At 41.2% G+C, this 23,013-nt stretch overlaps 1 protein-coding gene and 2 long non-coding RNA genes across 3 annotated transcripts in view; 1 reads left to right on the top strand and 2 right to left on the bottom strand.

The window, feature by feature from the left end:
* NDUFA6 (NADH:ubiquinone oxidoreductase subunit A6) overlaps nt 1–23,013 on the bottom strand; it is a 29,055-nt gene that overhangs the window by 1,513 nt on the left and 4,529 nt on the right. The window contains exon 2 of the mRNA XM_089692648.1: nt 14,967–15,082. Coding sequence (XP_089548774.1) covers nt 14,967–15,082 — 116 coding nt within the window. The remainder of the gene's footprint in view (nt 1–14,966; nt 15,083–23,013) is intronic.
* Nucleotides 16,710–17,200, bottom strand: LOC149449894 (uncharacterized). The gene is made up of 2 exons (XR_016315350.1): nt 17,102–17,200; nt 16,710–16,995 (listed from the first exon to the last, which is right to left on the bottom strand). It is a non-coding gene; the product is annotated as an uncharacterized LOC149449894 (long non-coding RNA).
* On the top strand, nt 20,398–20,888 carry LOC149449895 (uncharacterized). Its single transcript, XR_016315351.1, has 2 exons — nt 20,398–20,496; nt 20,603–20,888. It is a non-coding gene; the product is annotated as an uncharacterized LOC149449895 (long non-coding RNA).

The following is a 23,013-nucleotide window of genomic DNA, read 5'->3' on the forward strand; positions in this document are numbered from 1 at the left end:
GGGCTACACTGATCATCAGGGCACACTGATCATCAGTGCTCTGATGATCATTGTACATGTCCCCTCCGCGGAATGCCGATTACCGGATCTCCTCTCGAGCTGTCAGCATGACAGCTCAAGAGGAGAGAAATGCCGATAACCAGCATTTCCCTGTTTACATGTGATCAGCTGTGATTGGACACAGCTGATCACATGACCGAGCCGACATCTTCGGCTCTTTCCGTGAATCGGTGATCCACTGTGTCCGATGGACACAGCGCACCGCCGATCGCCGCGCTGTGCGCTCCGGGGGCTGCGCATGCGCGGTTAGAATAGGAGGACGTCATATGATGTCCTCCCAGAACAAGAGAACCACCTTGTGTCCGTCATATTACTATATGGCGGGTGGGAGGTGGTTAAAAAGGCAGGTTTTACACTGCCACAGTACTACAGCAACAGGAGGGGGAATTTAGGAATTAGTGTGCATTTTCAAATGCTGCGGTTCTGGAAATAGACGACGGTAAGCATAATTTACAGAAAGCTCTGACAAATTGTTCTAGGATGTGACTAAAAAAACAGGAGGGTGGTAAAATTTGTTTTAACAGAGTCCTTCACCTGCACAGACTGACAGCACGAATACTGCTTAGCCGTATATAAGTAACCTTTGCTACTCTGCAGATGCAGCGGTTCAGCACTTCCACATCCAGTATGCCTCAGGTGCATGACCAGAACCAGTTTCACCTCTTTGTACTCATAAGACCCCTCTGTCTGTGTGCTGTAAACAGGCAGAAAGAAATAGTGCAAACAGAATTTCCATGTATTGCCAATTTATTATACTCACTGGAATAAAATCATAGAAGGCTTATCAAAAACAAAGTACACAACCTGGGTTTCTGCTTCATGGATTCACAAATCATCTGCTTCTAGACTTGAATCTTTATGTCTCATTTTATAGTGTGGTGTATTGTATTTATTCACAATGCAGTTTTCAAAAGAAAAAAAAAAAAAAAAAAATAGAAACAAATACACCTTTCCTTTCTTGGGCTCAAGCAAAGCAGGCCAACCTCTCCAATAAAATACCACTAAGAAAGAAGAAAGCCCTCTAAGCCACTTCATAGCACTACAGCTCTTTCCTTAGAGCTTCAATTCTTTTTAGACTGCCATCCTGTAGCCTTTTCATCATGACTAAAATCAGAAAGGCTACACCTAGTTTATTGAGGAATGAACTCTTAGCACCTCGAGGGGTTATGAACTTTTACAGGGGTATAAAAGGCCCATCTTAGAAAAAAAGGATATATATTGACAGCCCCAATGACCCAACAATTCACAATGCCTTACAAAAAAAAAACCAAACACAAAAAAACAACCCCCCCCCCCCCCAACTCACCACAGGTTGAATGCATGTAGTGTGCATTGATTTTTCAGCTAAAATCAATGGACATAGTATCATGTAGTATGACACATTCATGTGTGCACGTTAAGTAAATGGTATTACAATGTGTGTTTTCTTGTGTTTTATTGAGTTAAATAGAAAACCAAAAGAGCATAACCTGTTCCCGTCGGAAGTTGCCATGTTTTTGGCCTCTCGGCAGGTGGGTTTTAACGCCGAGACGTCGCATATATGCACCGCAAATGCAAACATTTCTGTGCCGAGAGCGGTCACGATCTTTCCAAAGCCTGGACCAGCTCTGTGACGTCAGCTGACAGCGGGCTGAAAACGGGTCACAGTAGTGTAGAACGAACTGCACTCCTGTGATCCACAGAAGTACAGCCAAATAAGCTTTGTCTGTACTTCTCCTTTCAAATATTGAAACATAGGAAGTGTGACTTTAAAGAGCATTTGAATGATTATATCCAACAAGAGCATTTGTCCACTGGAACCTGCTTCTTTTCAGTGTATGTACCCGATTGCCTCCTATCTCTACATGGCAGCAACCAGGCTTGCACACTTACATTGACACACTATATTGCCAAAAGTATTGGGACACCTGCCTGTACAACTGCCTTGTCCACAAGGTTTAGGAGTGTGTCTATGGGAATGTTTGACCATTCTTCCAGAAGCGCATTTGTGAGGTCAGGCACTGTCAGAGAAGGCCTGGATCGCAGTCTCCGCTCTAATTCATCCCAAAGGTGTTCTATCAGGTTGAGGTCAGGACTCTGTGCAGGCCAGTCAAGTTCCTGTACCACAAACTCACTCATAGATGTCTTTATGGACCTTGCTTTGTGCACTGGTGCAGTCATTTTGGAACAGGAAGGGGCCATCCCCAAACTGTTCTCACAAACGTTGGGAGCATGAAATTGTCCAAAATGTCTTGGAATGCTGAAGCCTTAAGGAGTTCCCTTTACTGACACTAAAGGGCCAAGCCCAACCCCTGAAAAGCAACTCCGCACTATAATCTCCCATCCACCAAACTTTTCTCTTGGCACAATGCAGTCAGGAAAGTACCATTCCTCCTGGCAACCGCCAAACCCAGACACGTCCATTAGATTGCCAGACAGAGAAGTGTGATTTGTCACTCCAGAGAACACGTCTCCAATGCTCTAGAGTCCAGTGGCAGCGTGCTTTATGCCACTGCACCCGATGCTTTGCATTGCGCTTGGCGATGTAAGGCTTGGCTACAGCTGCTCGGCTATGGAAACCCATTCCATGAAGCTCTCTACGTACGGTTGTTGTGCTAAACCAGGCCACACGAAGTTTGGAGGTCTCCAGCTATTGACTCTGCAGACAATTGAAAGACTTCTGCGCACTTCAGCACGTGCTGACCCCGCTCTGCCATTTTGTGTGGCCTACCACTTTGTTGTTGAGTAGTTGTTCCCAGTTGCTTCCACTTTGTTACAACACCACTAACAATTGACCGTTGAATATTTAGTGGCAAGAAAATTTCACGAATGGACTTCTTGCACAGGTGGCAACCCATCACAATACCACGCTTGAATTCACTGAGCTCCTGAGAGCGACCCATTCTTTCACAAATGTTTGTAGAAGCAGTCTGCATGCCTAGGTGCTTGATTTTATATAGCTGCAGCCATGGAGGTGATTGGAATACCAGAATCCAATGATTTGGAGGGGTGTCCCAATACTTTTGGCAATATAGTGTATGTCATTAACATGTTAAAGCCTATCTAAACCCACAATAGACAAAGAAAAAAAAGCAAAAAAACTAATATGCAGCTTACCAATCTTTGAACGTGGTGGCTGCATTATTTTCCGTTTTTTAGGCCTTTGGTCCCCTGTTTTCACCTGATGATCCAGTTAGTAACACTTCCTATCTTAGGGTGGCTACAATCACTCCTCCACTCTATTTATGGATAAGCAATTTAGCCACGCTTGGGCAGCAGCAGTGTCAACCTGTAGAGAGGGTAGTGTTAGATAGACTTGTAGATGTAGTTGGACTTTACATAAGTTAACAACAAATTAAAGTCAAACTCCAGCTGACACGTTATAAGCAGTTACAGAAACAGTTTCTCTTTTTGGGATAAAAGTTTTATCTAAATTAATAAAATCTGACCACTGTAAGCATACCCATTACCATTTAATGGTTTATGGCAATGTTCTAACTCCCATTTTTGCACTATAACTTGGCCGGTTAGGCCTCGTTTACATGGATGGTCCAAGGGCAGTAAAAACATATCAGAAAATACAGTGCAGTACACATACAGCTAAGTACACCGTCCATACAAGTCAGGAAGTGCCTGCGAACTTGTTAATGTTTGAGATGCAATGCCTCATTGGACATGTAGTTCTGGGCAGGTGAAGGAAGTGATTATAAAAAAGGCAGAAGTTTTTTTTTTTTACCTTGCTATAGGGGTAATTTATACTATGACTTGCTATAGGGGCACTCTGAAGGCATGGGGAACCAGAAGGGCCAGTGGGGGACCCCAGAAGAGGAGAATCAGGGCTGCTTTGTGCAAAACCACTGCACAGAGCAGGTAAATATGGCAAGTTGTAGTTAAAAAATTTCCAAGGTTTAACCTCTTCATGCCGACTGCACACAAATATGCGGCCCTACTGGACCGGGCCTTTTTCCCATGGGGTTGCTAATTTGCATACCGATCTTTGTGCTGGGAGCACACTGTACAGACCGCTCCCAGCACAGAGACTGGGGTCTCACCAAAAGCCCTAGCTCCAGCTCTAATTATTGGGGTCTGGAACTCCTGATTCCAGGTCACCTGATCACTATGATAGCCTCTGATTGGCTATCACAGTGATCAGTCACTGTGATGCCCACCCACACGTTTCCTCTCTCTGAATGGGAGAGAGAGAGAGACATTGTATTGAACAGAGAGAAAAAAAACACAAAAAACAAAAAAAGTGTGTAAAAATAAGTTAATTTAAAAAAAAAAAAACAAAAACAAAAAACCCTAGATTAAGGTTTGATCTAAGTCTGTGCCAGGGTTACCGTTTGGGTCAAGGTCAGTATTTTTTTTTTTTTTTTTTTTAGTTTTAAATTAGTATCAGTGTCAGTTAGTGGGAGGATAAAAAAAAAAAAAAAAAAAAAAAAAAAAAAAAAAAGCAAAAAAATGTACACTACTGGTTCTGGGTACAAACAGCATGCATATATGTGGTATCACTGCAATCATCAGGAGAAATTATTTTGGGTTGTTCGTTTGGTGGTAGATTATGGTAGTAGCAAGAAATATACAACTAAATTAAAAAGAAAAAAAAATATTTCTCTTTATTACTGACCAGTTTTCCTTTGATTATAAAACAAATAAATAAAAAAAAAAATAAAATTATATATACTCTGCCCTTAGTACTAATTTAATATAAATATTTATATACCCCTTCTATACCTTTCTTATATATTCTTTTTGCGGTTTCACAGTATAAATGAACCCCTTATAGTGCTGCTCCCAAATGTCTTATGCTGGCCATACATGTATCCATTTTCCGACAAGATTATTCATACAAAAATTATTTCTATATTCAATGAATAGACAAATGCCATTCAAAAAAAATGTTACTTGCTTTAACATTCAAATTTAACCACAAGCCTACAGGGCACTTATACCCCCTTTCTGCCCAGGCCAATTTCCAGCTTTCAGCGCTGTCGCACTTTGAGTGATAATTGCGCGGTCATGCAACACTGTACCCATATGAAATTTTTATAATTTTTTGTGACGGATAGAGCTTTATTTTGGTGGTATTTAATCACCTCTGGGTTTTTTATTTTTTCTTAAACTAAAAGCCACTGAAAATTTGGGAAAAAAAAATAAAAAATTCGTTTTTGTTATAAAATTTGTAAATAAGTGATTTTTCTCCTTCACTGATGTGCGCTAATGAGGCTGCACTGGTAGGTGGCACTGATGGGCATTGACAGGCATCACTGAAAGGCAGCACTGAAACATGGCACTGATAAGCGGCACTGAAAGGCAGCTCAGATGGGCACTGATATGTGGCATTGCTGTGCACTGGTAGGCACGGATATGTGGCATTGATGTGGCTACACGGATCATCAGGGCACACTGATCATCAGTGCCCTGATGATCAGTGTACATGTCCCCTCCGCAGAAAGCCGATTACCGGCTCTCCTCTCCTCACGAGCTGTCAGCGTGACAGCTCGAGAGAAGAGAAATGCCGATAACCGGCATTTCCCTGTTTACATGTGATCAGCTGTGATTGGACACAGCTGATCACATGACCGAGCCGACACCTTCGGCTCTTTCCGTGATCCGCTGTGTCTGAGGGACACAGTGCACCGCCAATCGCCGCGCACTCCCTGAGCCACACATGCGTGGTAAGAATGGGAGGACGTCATATGTTGTCCTCCCAGAACGAGAGAACCACCTTGCGTCCGTCATATTACTATATGGCGGGCGGGAGGTGGTTAAAATGAACATAATTTCTGAATGAAAACCCACATGCACTGTCTGAGAAATCATTAGCTTGAGAAAGATTTTCTATTCTGCTTCTTCAAATTTTCCCGTCACTGTGGTAAAATAAAAAAATGGACATCTATTTGACCCCACTAACAATTAGAAAATCAAATGAATGTTCTTAAAATTAAAATGTTCAAAATGAAAAATATTTGTGTATGGCCAGCATAAGTGACAGCAGGCGTACTAGCTTGGGTCAAGCTACCTGCCTATGACAAGAGAATCTGTCATGCATAATACAGTGGTTATAAAAAGTCTACACACCCGTTAAAATATCAGGTTTCTGTGTTGTAAAAAAACAAGACAAAAATAATTTCAGAACTTTTTACACCTTTAAAATGTGACCTATAAACTGTACAACTCAGTTAAACAAACTGAAATCTTTTAGGTGGAGGGAAGTAAAAATAAAAAACTAAAATAATATAGTTGTATATAAATGTGCACACCCTTAAACTAATACTCTAAGCACCTTCTGATTTTATTCCAGCACTCAATCTTTTTGGGTATGAGTCTATCAGCATGGCACATCTTAACTTGGCAATATTTGCCCACTGTTCCTTGCAAAAACACTCCAGATCTGTCAGATCGCGAGGGCATCTCCTGTGCACAGCGCTTTTCAGATCATCCCACAGATTTTCGATCGGATTCAGGTCTGGGCCACTCCAAAAACTTTAATCTTCTTCTGGTGAAGCCATTCCTTTCTTGATTTGGATGTATGCTTTTGGTTGTCGTCATGCTGAAAGACAAAGTTCTTCTTCATGTTCAGCTTTCTAGCAGAAGCCTGAAGGTTTTCTGCCAATATTGACTGGTATTTGGAACTGTTCATACTTCTCTGTACATCTCTGACGAAGGCTCCAGTTCCACCTAAAGAAAAACAGCCCCAAAGCATGATGCCGCCACCACCATGCTTCACTGTGGATATGGTGTTCTTTTGGTGATGTTCAGTGTTGTTTTTGTGCCAAACATATCTTTTGGCATTATGGCCAAAAAGTTTACCCTTGGTTTCATCAGATCAGAACATATTTTCCCACATGCTTTTAGGAGACTTCAGATGTGTTTTTACAAAATGTAGCCGGGCTTGGATGTTTTTTTTCGTAAGAAAAGACTTCCGTCTTGCCACTCTACCCCAGTGCCCAGACATATGAAGAATACGGGAGATTGTTGTCACATGTACCACACAGCCAGTACATGCCAGATATTCCTGCAGCTCCTTTAATGTTGCTGTTGGCCTCTTGGCAGCCTCCCAGACCAGTTTTCTTCTCGTCTTTTCATCAATTTTGGAGGGATGTCCAGTTCCTGGTAATGTCACTGTTGCGCCATATTTTCTCCACTTCATGACGGTCTTCACTGTGTTCCATGGCATATCTAATGCTACAAAAAAAATGGCAACCGTCCCAACCTATAATCAGCCTTAGCAGCAAGGTGCACATGGAAGGGCAATTCACATCGCAAAACAAAAGATTTTCCAGCAACACTTACCAGCCAGCTTGCAAAACAACCAATTTGGCCCTATCTAACAGTATGCGTTAAAAACAGAGGGTTAAATTTGCACACATTTGCAAATACATGCGTAAGCCACAGTCCCGTGTCAAGGGTCCACTATATACTGTGGACCTAACTAAAATTTCCAAAGCCTCCATAGTAGAAGCACGTGTATAAAAGGATAGGTTAAGAGCAGGTGTGTCATTTTCCCATGACACAATACGGCGTACACTGCAGAGGAGTGGCATGCATGGATGTTATCCACAAAGGAAGCCTTTTCTAAAGCCCATGCACAAAAAAGCTAATCTAGAATTTGCCAGGGCCCAAGCTGAAAAAGAAGAAGACTACTGGGACTCTGTACTCTGGAGTGATGAGACCAAGATAAATGTTTTTGGAACTAATGGCTTCAAAACTGTATGGCGTCACAAAGGTGAGAGGTACAAAGAAAAATGCATGATGCCTACAGTGAAACATGGTGGTGGCAGGGTCCTTCTGTGGGGCTGCATGAGTGCAGCTGGTGTCGGGGAGCTGCATTTCATTGATGGTATTATGAATTCACAAATGTACTGCTCTATTTTGAAAGAGAGGATGCTACCATCACTCCGTGCCCTTGGTCGTTGTGCACTTTTCCAACAGGACAATGATTCAAAACACACATCTAAGGCCACTGTTGCATTTCTGAAGAAGAACAGGGTGAAAAGGGATTCAGTGGCCAAGTGTGTCTCCTGATCTGAACCCAAACACCTATGGAGAATTCTGAAGAGACAAGTTGAGCATCACTCTCCATCCAGCATCCAGGCTCTAAAATAGGTCCTTCTTGAAAAAAGGAAAAAGATAGATGTTGTAATATGTCACCAACTTGTTCATTCCATGCCTAGAAGACTTGGTGATGTCCTTGCAAATCATGGAGGTCATACAAAATACTATATGTGGTAGTTTTTGTTGTCGGGTATATTCATTTTTGCATCAATTTGAGTAAAACTGAAGATTTTGTAATCTAAGTTATACTATTAACCTTACTGTCATGTAATGAGCTATAAAACTCAGTTTTTTTTGTCAACATTTTGGAAATTGTTCTTGTGTACATTGAGATATTGATTAAAATCTTACTTTTAAAAAATGGGTGTACTCATTTATGCTGAACACTGTACCTGGGTTCTTTTTTAAAATCTTTTATTACCCAAATTATACACTAAACTTTGAGGTTTTTAGCCAATTAATCAAATAATTGAAACAATGAAATCGGCTAACTAATTGATTATGAAAATAATTGTTAGTTGCAGCCAAAAAAGAGAGAGTAGGAAGAACAGCCATTTGAGGTGGTTGATAAAATATCTATGGGAAAACAACATATACATTTTCATTTCATGTGGAAAAATAAACATTAAAGAAAAAAACCACAACACAACAATATGTCAGCTTGTGAATGAAGTTATCTGTTCCTGATGTTTTTCAAAGACCAGCACTAGGTCTGTACTTGTTCGCTGTTGCTACAGAATAAATTTCCAGATGGACTCTCCCAGCGAGAATACAGGGTGTGTGCCCCTTCTCTAAATATTTCAAGTAGGTGCGTTTTTAATCAATATATCCAAGCCTTTATTCACCAGCATAGTTTTAAACAAATGACATAAAATCCCTTACCGTGTATCCTAACTTAATACATTGTCACTTTATAGTTTTTACAAAGCGATGCCTGCAGTAGTTTTGTTTTCAGACTGTCCCTGGGTGGCTATGCATCCTCCTCCACTGTATTTAAGGAGGGAGCTATGGTTGCTACCCAAGCTTGACTTGCCTGTCTGCATTTTATTTACATTACATTAGAGGGGCTGGTTAAGGATCTATTTATAAATGTTTTCACATAAGGTTCATACAGCAGTCGCACATTTTTCTAGTAACAAAAGAGCTTTATTGGCACATCAAAGTGAAATGTACATAAATATAATGTGCGTACACATCGAAGTAGGGCAACATTATGGACCCACACAGGGGTCTCAAACAATAACAGCTTGGTAAAAACGTTGCCATTATGGTCTATTACAATAATGAGAATGTTACATATACAGTGGATATAAAAAAATCTACACACCCCATTCAAAGATTTCTGTGATGTTAAAAAAATAGACAAAAATAATTTCAGAACTTTTTTCACCATTAATGTGACCTATAAACTGTACAATATAAAACCTTTTGTGGGGGAGAGTAAACGAAAAACAAAAAAAAACAAAAAAACTTAAAAATAATGTGTTTGCATAAGTGTGCACACCCTCTTATAACTGGGGGTGTAGCCGTGTTCACAAATAAGTAATCACATTCAAAATCATGTTAAATAGGAGTCAGTACAGACCTGCCATCATTTAAAGTGTCTCTGGTTAACCCCCAAATAAAGTTCAGCTGTTCTATTAGGTCTTTCCTTACATTTTCTTAGTCGCATCCTACAGCAAAAGCCATGGTCCACAGAGAGCATCAGAGGGATCTCATTGTTAAAAGGTATCAGTCAGGAGAAGGGTACAAAAGAATTTCTAAGGCATTAGATATACCATGGAACACAGTCATCAAATGGAGAAAATATGGTGCAACAGTGACATTACCCAGAACTGAACGTCCCTTCAAAATTGGTGAAAAGACAAGAAGAAAACTGGTCTGGGAGGCTGCCAAGAGGCCAACAGCAACATTAAAGGAGCTGCAGGAATATCTGGCAAGTACTGGCTGTGTGGTACATGTGACAACAATCTCCCGTATTCTTCATATGTCTGGGCTATGGGGTAGAGTGGCAAGACAGAAGCCTATTCTTACAAAGAAAAACATCCAAGCACGGCTAAATTTTATAAAAACATATCTGAAATCTCCCAAAAGCATGTGGGAAAATGTGTGATGGTCTGGAGAAACCAAGGCTGAACTTTTTGGTCATAATTCCAAAAGATATGTTTGGCGCAAAAACAACACTGCACATCACCAAAAGAACACCATACCCACAGTGAAGCATGGTGGTGGCAGCATCATGCTTTGGGGCTGTTTTTCGTCCGCTGGAACTGGGGCCTTAGTCAAGGTAGAGGGAATTATGAACAGTTACAAATACTAGTCAAAATTGGCACAAAACCTTCAGGCTTCTGCTAGAAAGCTGAACATGAAGAGGAACTTCATCTTTCAGTATGACAACAACCCAAAGCATACATCCAAATCAACAAAGGATTGGCTTCACCAGAAGAAGAATAAAGTTTTGGAATGGCCCAGCCAAAGCCCAGACCTGAATCCAATCGAAAATCTGTAGGGTGATCCGAAGACGGCTGTGCACAGGAGATGCCCACGCAATCTGACAGATGAGGAGTGTTTTTGCAAGAAAGAGTGGCCAAATATTGCCAAGTCAAGATGTGCCATGCTGTAGACTCATACCCACAAAGACTGAGTGCTGTAATAAAATCAATAGATGCTTCAACAAAGTATTAGTTTAAGGGTGTGCACACTTATGCAACCACATTATTTTAGTTTTTTATTTTTACCTCCCTCCACCTAAAAGATTTTTGTTCAACCGAGTTGTACAGTTTATAGGTTACATTAAAAGGTGGAAAAAGTTCTGAAATGATTTATCTTTGTCTCATTTTATTTCATCAGATAAACCTGACATTTTAGCAGGGGTGTGTAGACTTTTTATACCCACTGTATCGTGTAGCATAAGCTGCATAGTGTACAGCGTCCTGATAATTGGAAAAGCCCACCCAATCCTTTGATCAGCTAAGCAATACAGGAGGAGAATGGAATTAAGAAGGGGAATTGTCCTGAAAGCAAGAGATGAGGGTCTTCTAGTGAGTTATAGAGAAGGAGGAGCCAAAGAACTCAATAAAAGGAACCAAAGGAGGTGAAGAAAAAAGAAGGAGGTTAAAAGAAGGGAGGTTTTTTGCCACGGGGATTTAGGTCGCGGATCCATCTCAAGACAGATCAAGTGGGGAGATGACAGAATTACCAGTTACAGATGGACCAGTCATGTTGTAAATCTAGAGACTGTCTGGTAGTCAAGCCAGGGCTCAACTGAAAAATGTGCAAACGCTGGGTGAAAAGTGTGTTAAAACGTTTATAGACCTGAACCATTTTTGTTTCCAACAAGTCCCTTGGCCCCCTTTAACACTGCATCATGCATATGAACGTTTGTATGCACCTTGATATGTTTCACTCATAGGACAGCCCATTCAATTCAAGGAAACTTTGCATTTATTCATAAAACACAAAGCTCCCTCTGAATGGCTGAGCAGTGCTCAGTGCGAAAAGATTTTGTTCTGGGGAGTAGGACGGGGAGTTCTTGTCCCACTGCCGGAACACAGCCCTACATACTATATCTAGCTGAGGCTACATATAGTTTATACTGCGCTCACAGCCACTGAAACGGTTTTGAAGTAGTTTGTGTGTTTAGACAAGCTCAGTCCAAAAGAACAATTTAAATGAAACCTGATTAGCAGATTTTCAAAAACTGCATGCCTGAACACAATAAATACACATATATAAACACACTATACGTTATCTTGTATAGTCTGTAAAGCTGAAATTGGGTAATTCAGCCATTTTGTAAAGAGTGCAGGAATGTCTACTTTCCAAAAAGGGCTCATTTGGGGAGTGTTTATACTGTCCTGGCATTTTAGGGCCTCAGAAAATATGTGACAGGTAGACAGGAAATCCAATGCATAATTAACACCTTTTGAATGTGCTTATGAGAAGGGGGGGCATAAAACTGTTGGAGAATGATGAAGAAATCCTAGGTCTAAAACCAGCCCATTACCTTTTGTGTCAAATAAAATTATTCTTAAGCCCCATGCACACGATGAGAATATTGGATGAATGATCATCTGCTTTATTTTGCATGCTAGTCTCATTTAGATAGTGAAGAGGTTACTAAAGTTACAATTTCAGAATTAATGAATTGGCATTGTATTTTCAGACGAAAACTGTACTGATTAAAATGAAAATCGTACGATCTGGTATCGTACGAGAAAACTTTTCGTGCTTGTCCCTTTGATCAATTTCGGATGAAAGCTGTGTACTAACAATCAGATTATCGTACGATCGCTTTGAAAGTAGTATTTTTCGTACGATTTTTTGATTGGGTGTACTACTTTAGTTCAAAATGTTTCCTTTCCTGAGTGGTTTTGAAATGCCCTTCAAAAAGGATAAGTTCACCTTGCAGGTAAAAAAAATGTGCATTTATTATTTCTTGTTTATGGAGCATTGCTTCAGCAATCAGCAGACCCCCCTAGACCCGTCAGTATATCTATTTGCTGTTACATCCTGTACGAGCAAGCAGATACTACTGACAGAAAGGCTCGATGGAGTACCATGGCACTGTGGAGCGCCGGTCAGATTGTAACATGTTACACCCTGAATATGGGTGTAACATGCTACAAAGGGTGAACATATCCTTTAAGAAATAAAACATTAATGTCTTGCATAGTGTGGTCTAGTTGTGAGAAATGAAATCCCACAAGTGTGCAGAAAACTCTTATGTTCCTTGATGGTGTGTCTGTGCACATTCATCCTTGTTTGTAACTTCTGTCCTGTTTCGCTTTTGCTACCTTTTTTCACTGAATAAGGTACATAGCAGTACTGTGATATTGCAAGTCCCTTTTGAGTGTGTGACACTTTTTTTAATAGATTCATTTTGTTGCAGTTCATATTGTGTTTTTTTTTTGTTGCAGGGCATAGTTCCTTTATCTGGTGACTTCATATTCAGGATGAAGTTTCCTGCCAATTAGTTTATGTCTGAGGTTAAAGGTTAAGTGGTCAACTGAAAGCCAGTATTGGGGGGGGGGGGGGTTGTTGGAATATTTCTATCAGTTTTATCCTCTGATGCGACAGCTACAATCAATTCAAGATAAATGCAAACAAATGTGTTGCTGCTCTTGTGGCCATTAGCTTGTTTACAGCTTGTTACACCAAGAGCACTAAAAGGGCAATGAGAGTGTCTAGGGACTGAAGTTCTAAAAGAAAGGAAAGTATCTGGGGTTTGCTAGCATAGGCACCTCAAGTGACCATCCAAAACACACATTCCAGCTGCATACCAAGCAGTCCTGGATGGCTCAGTAAAATCGTTAAAGCAAGTCTCTCTGAAAAGGATGGTGGTTGGAGTGCTCATTTGAATAGCTCCTCAGGCTGCACTGGAGAACGCTTAGCATTAACTAACATGATGGATCCATGTACAGTCATGACCAAAATTATTATATTATTATACAGGATTTATATAGCGCCAACAGTTTGCTCAGCGCTTTACAATATAAAGGGAGACAATACAGCAAAAATACATTTCAATACAAGAGGGATAGGAGGGCCCTGCTCCTTGGAGCTTACAAATTATCAGCACCCCCGCATTTCGCCCAGAAAATTGTTGCAATTACAAATGTTTAGGCATTCTCACGATTATTTCTAATGTTTGTATTGGTATGACACAAAAAGTGGAGAGACAAAAAGCCATATCCGACACATTCACGTAAAACTCCAAAAATGGACTGGACAAGATTATCAGCACCCTCAATTTAACATTTGGTAGTACTCCCCTTGGAAGAAATAACTGAAATCAATTGCTTCCTGTAACTATCAATGAGTTTCTTACATCTCTCTACTGGAATTTTGGACCACTCTTCTTTCACCAACTGCTCCAGGTCTCTTAGATTGGAAGGGTTCTTTTTTGCAATTGTTGTTTTGAGATCTCTCCACATGTGCTCTATGGGATTGAGATCTGGACTCATTGCTGGCCAGTTCAGTACTCTCCAGCGCTTTCTCTGAAACCATTTCTGGGTGTTTTTCAATGTGTGCTTTGGGTCATTCTCCTGCTGTACGACCCATGATCTCTGACGGAGACCCAACTTTCTGACACTGGGCCCTACATTGCACCCTAGAATTCTTTGGTAGTCTTCAGATTTGATAATGCCATGCACTTGGTCAAGACATCCACTGCCTGAAATAGCAAAGTAACCCTAAAACATCAGTGAACCTCCACCATGCTTGACTGTAGGGACTGTAGTCTTTTAAGGCCTCATTTTTCTGAAAATAGTAGAATGATGGGCTTTACCAAAAAGCTGTAATTGTGTTTCGTCTTTCCACAGCATATCAGGTAAGTTTTGGCAAGTTTTTCATTCAGATGGCAACGTATAATGTGAGCTGGCACAGTTGTACCATGTGCCTGAATATCAGCTTGAATTTGTCAGGAAGTTGATCAAGGTTCATTAGCCACCATTCGAACAATTCTTTGTTGCAATCTTTGTCCAATTTTTCTATTTCGTACGCGTCCAGGGAGATTAGCTACAGTGTCATGGGCTGTAACCTTCTTGACAATATTGCGCACAGTGGACACAGAAACATTAAGATCGCTGGAGATGGGCTTGTAACCTTGAGAATGTCCATGCTTTTCACAATTTTTGTTCTCAAATCCTCTTTGCTGCTCTCTCTCTTCTCCATGCGGCACACAGACACACATAACAGAAAGGTTGAGTCAATTTTACACCATTTTAACTGGTTGCCGGTGTAATTTCTATATTGTCAGTATAAATAACCTTACTAAATAAAGGTTCACTAGGTGGAAAGTATAACAAGCAGAAGCATCTTAAAGGCTTAAGAATATGATCAGGACTATAAAAATAAAAATACTTTACCTTGATTACAAGTAAATCAATCACCCTTGGGTCTGTGACAAGTGCATTCTTCTGAAACAGCTCTCTCACCTTGTCCTGTCCTTGCTTCACACTGATGTCCAGCTGATAAACATGTACTGGTAGAAGAAATTTAAAAGATTTACATATAGAAATGTTTACATGCTATGTTTCACAGGGATAAATAAAACTCTCCTTTCTCTAACAGTCCTTTAGTGACGATAAGAATTAAGACACACTAAATCCACTTTACTCCTCCAATTTCAACCTCAACCCTCTCGGTACCAGTTATTTTACTGAAGCACTGACCACAGTCTCTGATGAAGGAAAGAATCAAAATTCCACCAGAGGAGATCATTTTTCAGTTATATCCAAATAGCCTTCCCCAAGAACCCTTAGGCAGATCATATGATCAAGTGTTAAATGATAAGTTCACCTTTTGCAGGGAAAAAAAAAAAAAAAAAGGAGCCTGTAAAGTATTGCACCAGCAAATCAGCAGATCGCTGGTGCCATGCAGGTCTCCTGCGGGTATATATGCTTGCCCATACGAGATGTATGGGCAAGCATATATACAGACAGGAAGACTCGATGAACTACCACAGCGTTCCATAGTGCCATGGTAGTTTATCGACAACTACAATCCAACAGTTGCTAAGGCTGTCAAAACTTGTAGTTTATACACTACACACTGAATGAATGACACAGCCATGTGAGCGGAGGGAGGGAGGGGGGTTGGGGTGTAGCGGCTGCAGCACTGGAACATGTTACAAGTTCCACCATAAAAAATGGGTGAAACATGTAACATGTTATCAAAGGTGAACTTATCCTTTAACCACCTCCCATCCGGCCGTTGTATATAAAATGGCCGGACGGTGGCAGTGCAGGGTCGGGTGGCTGTTTATAAACGGCCTCCCCGCACCCTGCTTGTGCGCGCTCCTTGGAAGTGCGCAGCACCGCGATCTGGTGCCCGCTGTGTCCTCCGGACACAGTGGAACACTGATCGTCAGACGGGACCTCTGTACGAGGTCCCGATCATGTGATCACTGATTGGCCAATCAGTGATCACATGCAGAGTAGTAAGCAAGATGTCACTTGTGACATCATTGCTTACTACGTGTGAAATCTGTGAATGATCATAGAACTCACATGGTACAAGACTATTCACAACAGCCTTGTACCAAGTGACAAACTGTGACCAAACACAGCTCACACAGTAGTTCTCAATGGCTGCAAGAATGCATCTAGAGAGAAGGAGAAACATCCTTTTCCATCCTTCATGGGTGTAAAAAAAAAAAATCACCACCCACCACAAGTAGTACAGTGTCACCATGGTGACAGTATGTAATAAAAAAAATAAAGAAAAAATATAAAAAAAGAAAAAATGTTTAAATATTATCATTTTTGGTTATAAACTAATTTGGGGGGTTTTTTTTTTTACACTAAAAATATAACGGAATACATTTTGGCCAAGATTTATGATGAAATTCTATTTATTTGCTAAATTTTATAAGCAAAAAAAAAAAATTTAAAATCCCACCAAAATAAAGCTTTATCTGTCTCAATAAAATGCTTAAAAATTCATATGGGTACAGTGTTGCATGACCACACAATTGTCAAAGTGTGATAGCACTGAAAGCTGAAAATTGGCCTGGGCAGGAAGGGGTAAAAGTGTACTAAACAATATGGTAGTGTGACAAGAGCACCCCCTACCTGAAAACAGGTTACTAAATGATCCACGCGGAGTAATATGAATTCAAAAAATTCAGACAATACTTTATTTGATCACATAGATCATAAGGAGGTTAAACATGAGCACGGTGAACATATCAAACAAATAAAATCATGTTTAAAAAGCACTAGGCGTCTTCATTATAGGGTCATTTTAGCAAGTAGAGCACCATATATGGCAATATAGGGTAATGGTGAGGTAATTCTCCTAGATTTCCATGGATTTCCAGCTTATATTAGAGTGAGCCATGTATACAGCAGATATATTCCCAATATACGTCAGGAACCTCCTGGTATGTGAAGGCTGGAACACAAAAAATACACAATGTATGTATGAGAATATAGGAGCTAAATCACATCCAGGCCTCACCACGCCTCCCTCTACAGCAATAAGTGGACACTTCAATTACCTTCTCAGTTGTAAGACTGTCATACCCGCTTCTCAAATATAGGGACTTCCTGGGTAACCACCCCAAGTGAAACAAAGTCCACAGTACCAAATGATTCTGGGGATATATATAAAAATATAAATGTAAATGTATAGATCACAGGCATCAAGTGAACCCTGAAAACAAGAAACACAATATAGGTATATTACCATCAATGAAGATCAAGAAGACTCCCGTCGACTTGAAATAAGATCAGGTCCTTGATGCTTGTTCAGAGGTGCATATGGGGGTGGGAAGCCAGGTAGTCACAGTACATAGATTCCAAACACATATGATATGTATGTAGCAGGCCGTGAAAACCTGAGTCTATATACCCAATAAAGGGTTTCCAAAAATTACTCAATCTGAGAAAATTGGAGCGGTTTCATTAGGATATGGCAATGTCACAGCATACAATGCCTAAATAGGATAGCGTGTATATATGTATATATATGTTATCCTCTAAAGAGGATTTCAAAACATTCCCCGTGTATACAGGGTGAATTAGGCCCATATGAGATGCCTTCTTAACTCCATATATGCTCTATAAATCTGGACAGTTGTAAGCTTAAATAACTTGCCACCGGTGGAAGATATATTCCCCTAGGGGATTGCCGTTTGCGAACCGCTGTTATAGTAGCCTTATGGTCGTTTTTCAGAGGGCCTCGTGCCTTCCTAGCAAGGAGCTGTGACACCGCCGTTCCTTCCCACCTCATGGGCGCCGCACCCTATGAAGACGCCGAGCGTAGTGACGTCAATACGTTGACGCGTTTCGTCCGCCAATCACCGCAGACTTAGTCAGAACTGGGAGGGGACTTCAGTCCTTTGGTATGCAATTAGTGCACCATATAAGGCAAAGAGTCTCCACCTCGCCATCTTGTGTTGAAAGAGTATCACTACATTTGAAATATCCAAAGTGAATTAAAACACAAATACTAGATTTAAATTGACTGCTGGAAATAAAAAGGAGGGACCATATTACTGTAAATCAGATCATCTTTAAAGAGGATAATGGAGAGGAACTATTATTATAGTAATTATCATTCAAATAGGGAGACATCAAGACAGGGTTCAGCTTCCTAATTTTAATAATAATCTAGTTATTATAGGAGTTTTAATATATAATGGGAATAGGAAGAATCACATAGTCAGATTCATACTTTGTCCAGATAGATCCATATTTCATTCCCATATATAGTACCCCAGTACAGGTTATAACTCAAGGTATGTTAAAGGTTCCAAAAAATTCAATTCAAAAAAACCCCAAAATTGAGTTCTGTGTTTAGTCCGTATGGGACAAGTGCACCCAGGGTATAGATCCAGAACTTTTCTTTTTGTAGGAGGACTTTATCAAAGTCCCCCCGACGAGCTGAAATATTCAGCAGGAAAATCCCTTTCACTTTCAAACCTTCTGTTTTACCCCCGTGTACTTCTTTAAAGTGTTGTGCCAGTGGGTTCTCTTTCTCTCCCTTTCTTACATTCCTATTTTCGTTTCTGATATCTCTCAGATGTTCACCGATCCTAGTCCTGAGGTTCCTTTTCGTTTTTCCTATATACATCTTCTTACATGGACATTCTATCATGTATATTATTCTGCTGCTGGAGCAATTAATAAAGCTTCGTATCTGGAATGCCTTAGATTTATCATTGTTAAAGAACCGATTAGACTTATGTACAAATGAACAAATTTGACAGTGGCCACATGGGAACATACCACATAGGCCGGTCCTCCTAGTTAACCGGTATACGAAGCTTTATTAATTGCTCCAGCAGCAGAATAATATACATGATAGAATGTCCATGTAAGAAGATGTATATAGGAAAAACGAAAAGGAACCTCAGGACTAGGATCTGAGAGATATCAGAAACGAAAATAGGAATGTAAGAAAGGGAGAGAAAGAGAACCCACTGGCACAACACTTTAAAGAAGTACACGGGGGTAAAACAGAAGGTTTGAAAGTGAAAGGGATTTTCCTGCTGAATATTTCAGCTCGTCGGGGGGACTTTGATAAAGTCCTCCTACAAAAAGAAAAGTTCTGGATCTATACCCTGGGTGCACTTGTCCCATACGGACTAAACACAGAACTCAATTTTGGGGTTTTTTTGAATTGAATTTTTTGGAACCTTTAACATACCTTGAGTTATAACCTGTACTGGGGTACTATATATGGGAATGAAATATGGATCTATCTGGACAAAGTATGAATCTGACTATGTGATTCTTCCTATTCCCATTATATATTAAAACTCCTATAATAACTAGATTATTATTAAAATTAGGAAGCTGAACCCTGTCTTGATGTCTCCCTATTTGAATGATAATTACTATAATAATAGTTCCTCTCCATTATCCTCTTTAAAGATGATCTGATTTACAGTAATATGGTCCCTCCTTTTTATTTCCAGCAGTCAATTTAAATCTAGTATTTGTGTTTTAATTCACTTTGGATATTTCAAATGTAGTGATACTCTTTCAACACAAGATGGCGAGGTGGAGACTCTTTGCCTTATATGGTGCACTAATTGCATACCAAAGGACTGAAGTCCCCTCCCAGTTCTGACTAAGTCTGCGGTGATTGGCGGACGAAACGCGTCAACGTATTGACGTCACTACGCTCGGCGTCTTCATAGGGTGCGGCGCCCATGAGGTGGGAAGGAACGGCGGTGTCACAGCTCCTTGCTAGGAAGGCACGAGGCCCTCTGAAAAACGACCATAAGGCTACTATAACAGCGGTTCGCAAACGGCAATCCCCTAGGGGAATATATCTTCCACCGGTGGCAAGTTATTTAAGCTTACAACTGTCCAGATTTATAGAGCATATATGGAGTTAAGAAGGCATCTCATATGGGCCTAATTCACCCTGTATACACGGGGAATGTTTTGAAATCCTCTTTAGAGGATAACATATATATACATATATACACGCTATCCTATTTAGGCATTGTATGCTGTGACATTGCCATATCCTAATGAAACCGCTCCAATTTTCTCAGATTGAGTAATTTTTGGAAACCCTTTATTGGGTATATAGACTCAGGTTTTCACGGCCTGCTACATACATATCATATGTGTTTGGAATCTATGTACTGTGACTACCTGGCTTCCCACCCCCATATGCACCTCTGAACAAGCATCAAGGACCTGATCTTATTTCAAGTCGACGGGAGTCTTCTTGATCTTCATTGATGGTAATATACCTATATTGTGTTTCTTGTTTTCAGGGTTCACTTGATGCCTGTGATCTATACATTTACATTTATATTTTTATATATATCCCCAGAATCATTTGGTACTGTGGACTTTGTTTCACTTGGGGTGGTTACCCAGGAAGTCCCTATATTTGAGAAGCGGGTATGACAGTCTTACAACTGAGAAGGTAATTGAAGTGTCCACTTATTGCTGTAGAGGGAGGCGTGGTGAGGCCTGGATGTGATTTAGCTCCTATATTCTCATACATACATTGTGTATTTTTTGTGTTCCAGCCTTCACATACCAGGAGGTTCCTGACGTATATTGGGAATATATCTGCTGTATACATGGCTCACTCTAATATAAGCTGGAAATCCATGGAAATCTAGGAGAATTACCTCACCATTACCCTATATTGCCATATATGGTGCTCTACTTGCTAAAATGACCCTATAATGAAGACGCCTAGTGCTTTTTAAACATGATTTTATTTGTTTGATATGTTCACCGTGCTCATGTTTAACCTCCTTATGATCTATGTGATCAAATAAAGTATTGTCTGAATTTTTTGAATTCATATTACTCCGCGTGGATCATTTAGTAACCTTCTGTTTTCAGGTAGGGGGTGCTCTTGTCACACTACCATATTGTTTAGTATGCATTTTTTTGGGTTTATGGATCCACACTTATACAAGTGAGTCGGAGATATGATAATGACACCAGCTATTCGTGTCATTTTAGGTGGTTTGTCTCTGCTCTATTTTTAGGGGTAAAAGTGTCCAGACTAGAAGTGGTTAAGCTGATCTTGCACCTATAGAATTTCACTCGAAAGATGTCATTTTCACAACGCTTGCTCAGTTATCTAAGAGTTAAGAGGATATCCAACAATCGTTGAGATAACAAAAAAAGTTATATTTCATGGGGATTAACACATTTCTTTGCACCCGAGAAAAATCATAACTAAATCTATGCACATGCACTTTTCAAATTAATCCAGAAGTAGAATCTTCCGTTCAACCCCCCACTCATCCTTTACTTACCCGAGTCCTCAATCGATCCAGTGCCATTCCTGTCTGTTACTGACTGTTCTCAATGGCTTTGTTGAGGCAGCAAAGCTGCTGTCAATTACAGCCAGTGACAAGTGAGCAGGGTGGAGGGGCAGAGTCCCACAGTCTGTGACAACAGATGCAGACAACAAGGCTCAGGAGCGAGTACAAACGAGTGCCTCCATAGAAAGTGACTTCTATGCGGGTACTTGGCGGAGGGGAGGAGCCAGGAGTCCCTGCAGGCGACCCAAGAAGAGGAGTTTCAGGGCCACACTGAAAACTCTATTGCACAGAGCAGGCAAGTATAAATATGTTTGCAATTTAAAAAAAAAAAAGCATTTAAAATCACTTTTACTACTGAATCTTTTTTAAAACAACCCAACAGCGTTCCAGCTCATTAAACTGCTGGGCTTCAAAGTAAACCTGTCAGAAACCCGGGCAACTAAATTATTCTGAAAAATACAAAAAGGTTGCCTTCAGTGAAATCATGTCAAAATCAATTGACTCAGCAGTATAGGCAGCTGAAGTTATATGTAAATCTTGGCTTTTTCTGCAAGTGGGGTTGTGACGGTGCTGAAGGTGGGACAGAACACACAGAGAGCAGGAGTACACACAAGGCTTTTATTGAAAGGCAGCCAAAGGGGTTAAATCATTGACACAGGAATGGGCACACAGCAGGGCTAAGGCCTTGTACACTGGCAGGGCAGTATTTGGCACAGCAGAGTTTAAAGTCCTTGGCACAGGCAGGGCACACAGCAAGGATGGAACGGGATCCAGCACAACAGGGCTAAATCCATGGCACATGGGCTGGCAGTATTTGGCACAGCAGGGATTAAAGTCCTTGGCACAGGCAGGGCGCACAGCAAGGAGGGCAGAACTCTGGCACAGCAAGAGTTGAGGACTCACCAGTCAGCAGCAGAAGCATATCCAGGCGTGGGACTCTAGGACTGGTAGAGGAGGCAGGTCAGACAGGGGTCTCCTGTAATCCACCGGGTACAGGACAGGGGGGTCTAGCCACAGCTCAGGACCACACCAGCACAGTGAGGAGGAGATAAAACAGGGACAGACAGTGACCAGGTCTCACTCTGGTATTTATTTCCGGAGTGGGACGCTACCCTGCAGGCAACCCCAGACCTGCTGTATTGTTGCCTCGGCAACAAGCCCCACCCCCTCTGCTCTGGCCACACACAGGGAGCATGGCCTTTGTTTCCAGCGGGCACGGAGCACGGGAACATCAGGATCGTGCCATGCTTGCAAAGACAGAGAAGGGCGAGCGCAGCAACAGGCATATAGCCTGCATATGGTGAATCCATGTGCAGACGCAGAGAGGGAGCAGGCTGGGAGGAGGTGAAGCCCTCAATAAGAGGCAGCCCCCTGGCACCCAGATTATGTGGGCAACATGCGGGCGCCGGGGCATGTGATGGGAGCAGGCAGCCATGTGAGAGTAATAGAGTGTGCTGGGCTGACGGGGGGGGGGGGGGGGGGGGGGAAGAGGAGCAGGGGGGAGACCGTGACAGGGGTGCTTCACCCATCCTTCACCTTTCAAGCCTTACTGGTCCTTTTAAGACGACGGGCCCCTTCACTGAACAAAAGGGAGGCCAAGGAGGCGAAAGGGGCAGCACGGTACTAGTTTTACAGGAAAAAGTTGAGCTTGGCAT

The sequence above is a fragment of the Staurois parvus genome, unplaced genomic scaffold, assembly GCF_062004578.1.
Source record: "Staurois parvus isolate SC_StPar_1 unplaced genomic scaffold, SC_StPar_1.0 ptg000597l, whole genome shotgun sequence".
Classification (NCBI taxonomy): domain Eukaryota; kingdom Metazoa; phylum Chordata; class Amphibia; order Anura; family Ranidae; genus Staurois; species Staurois parvus.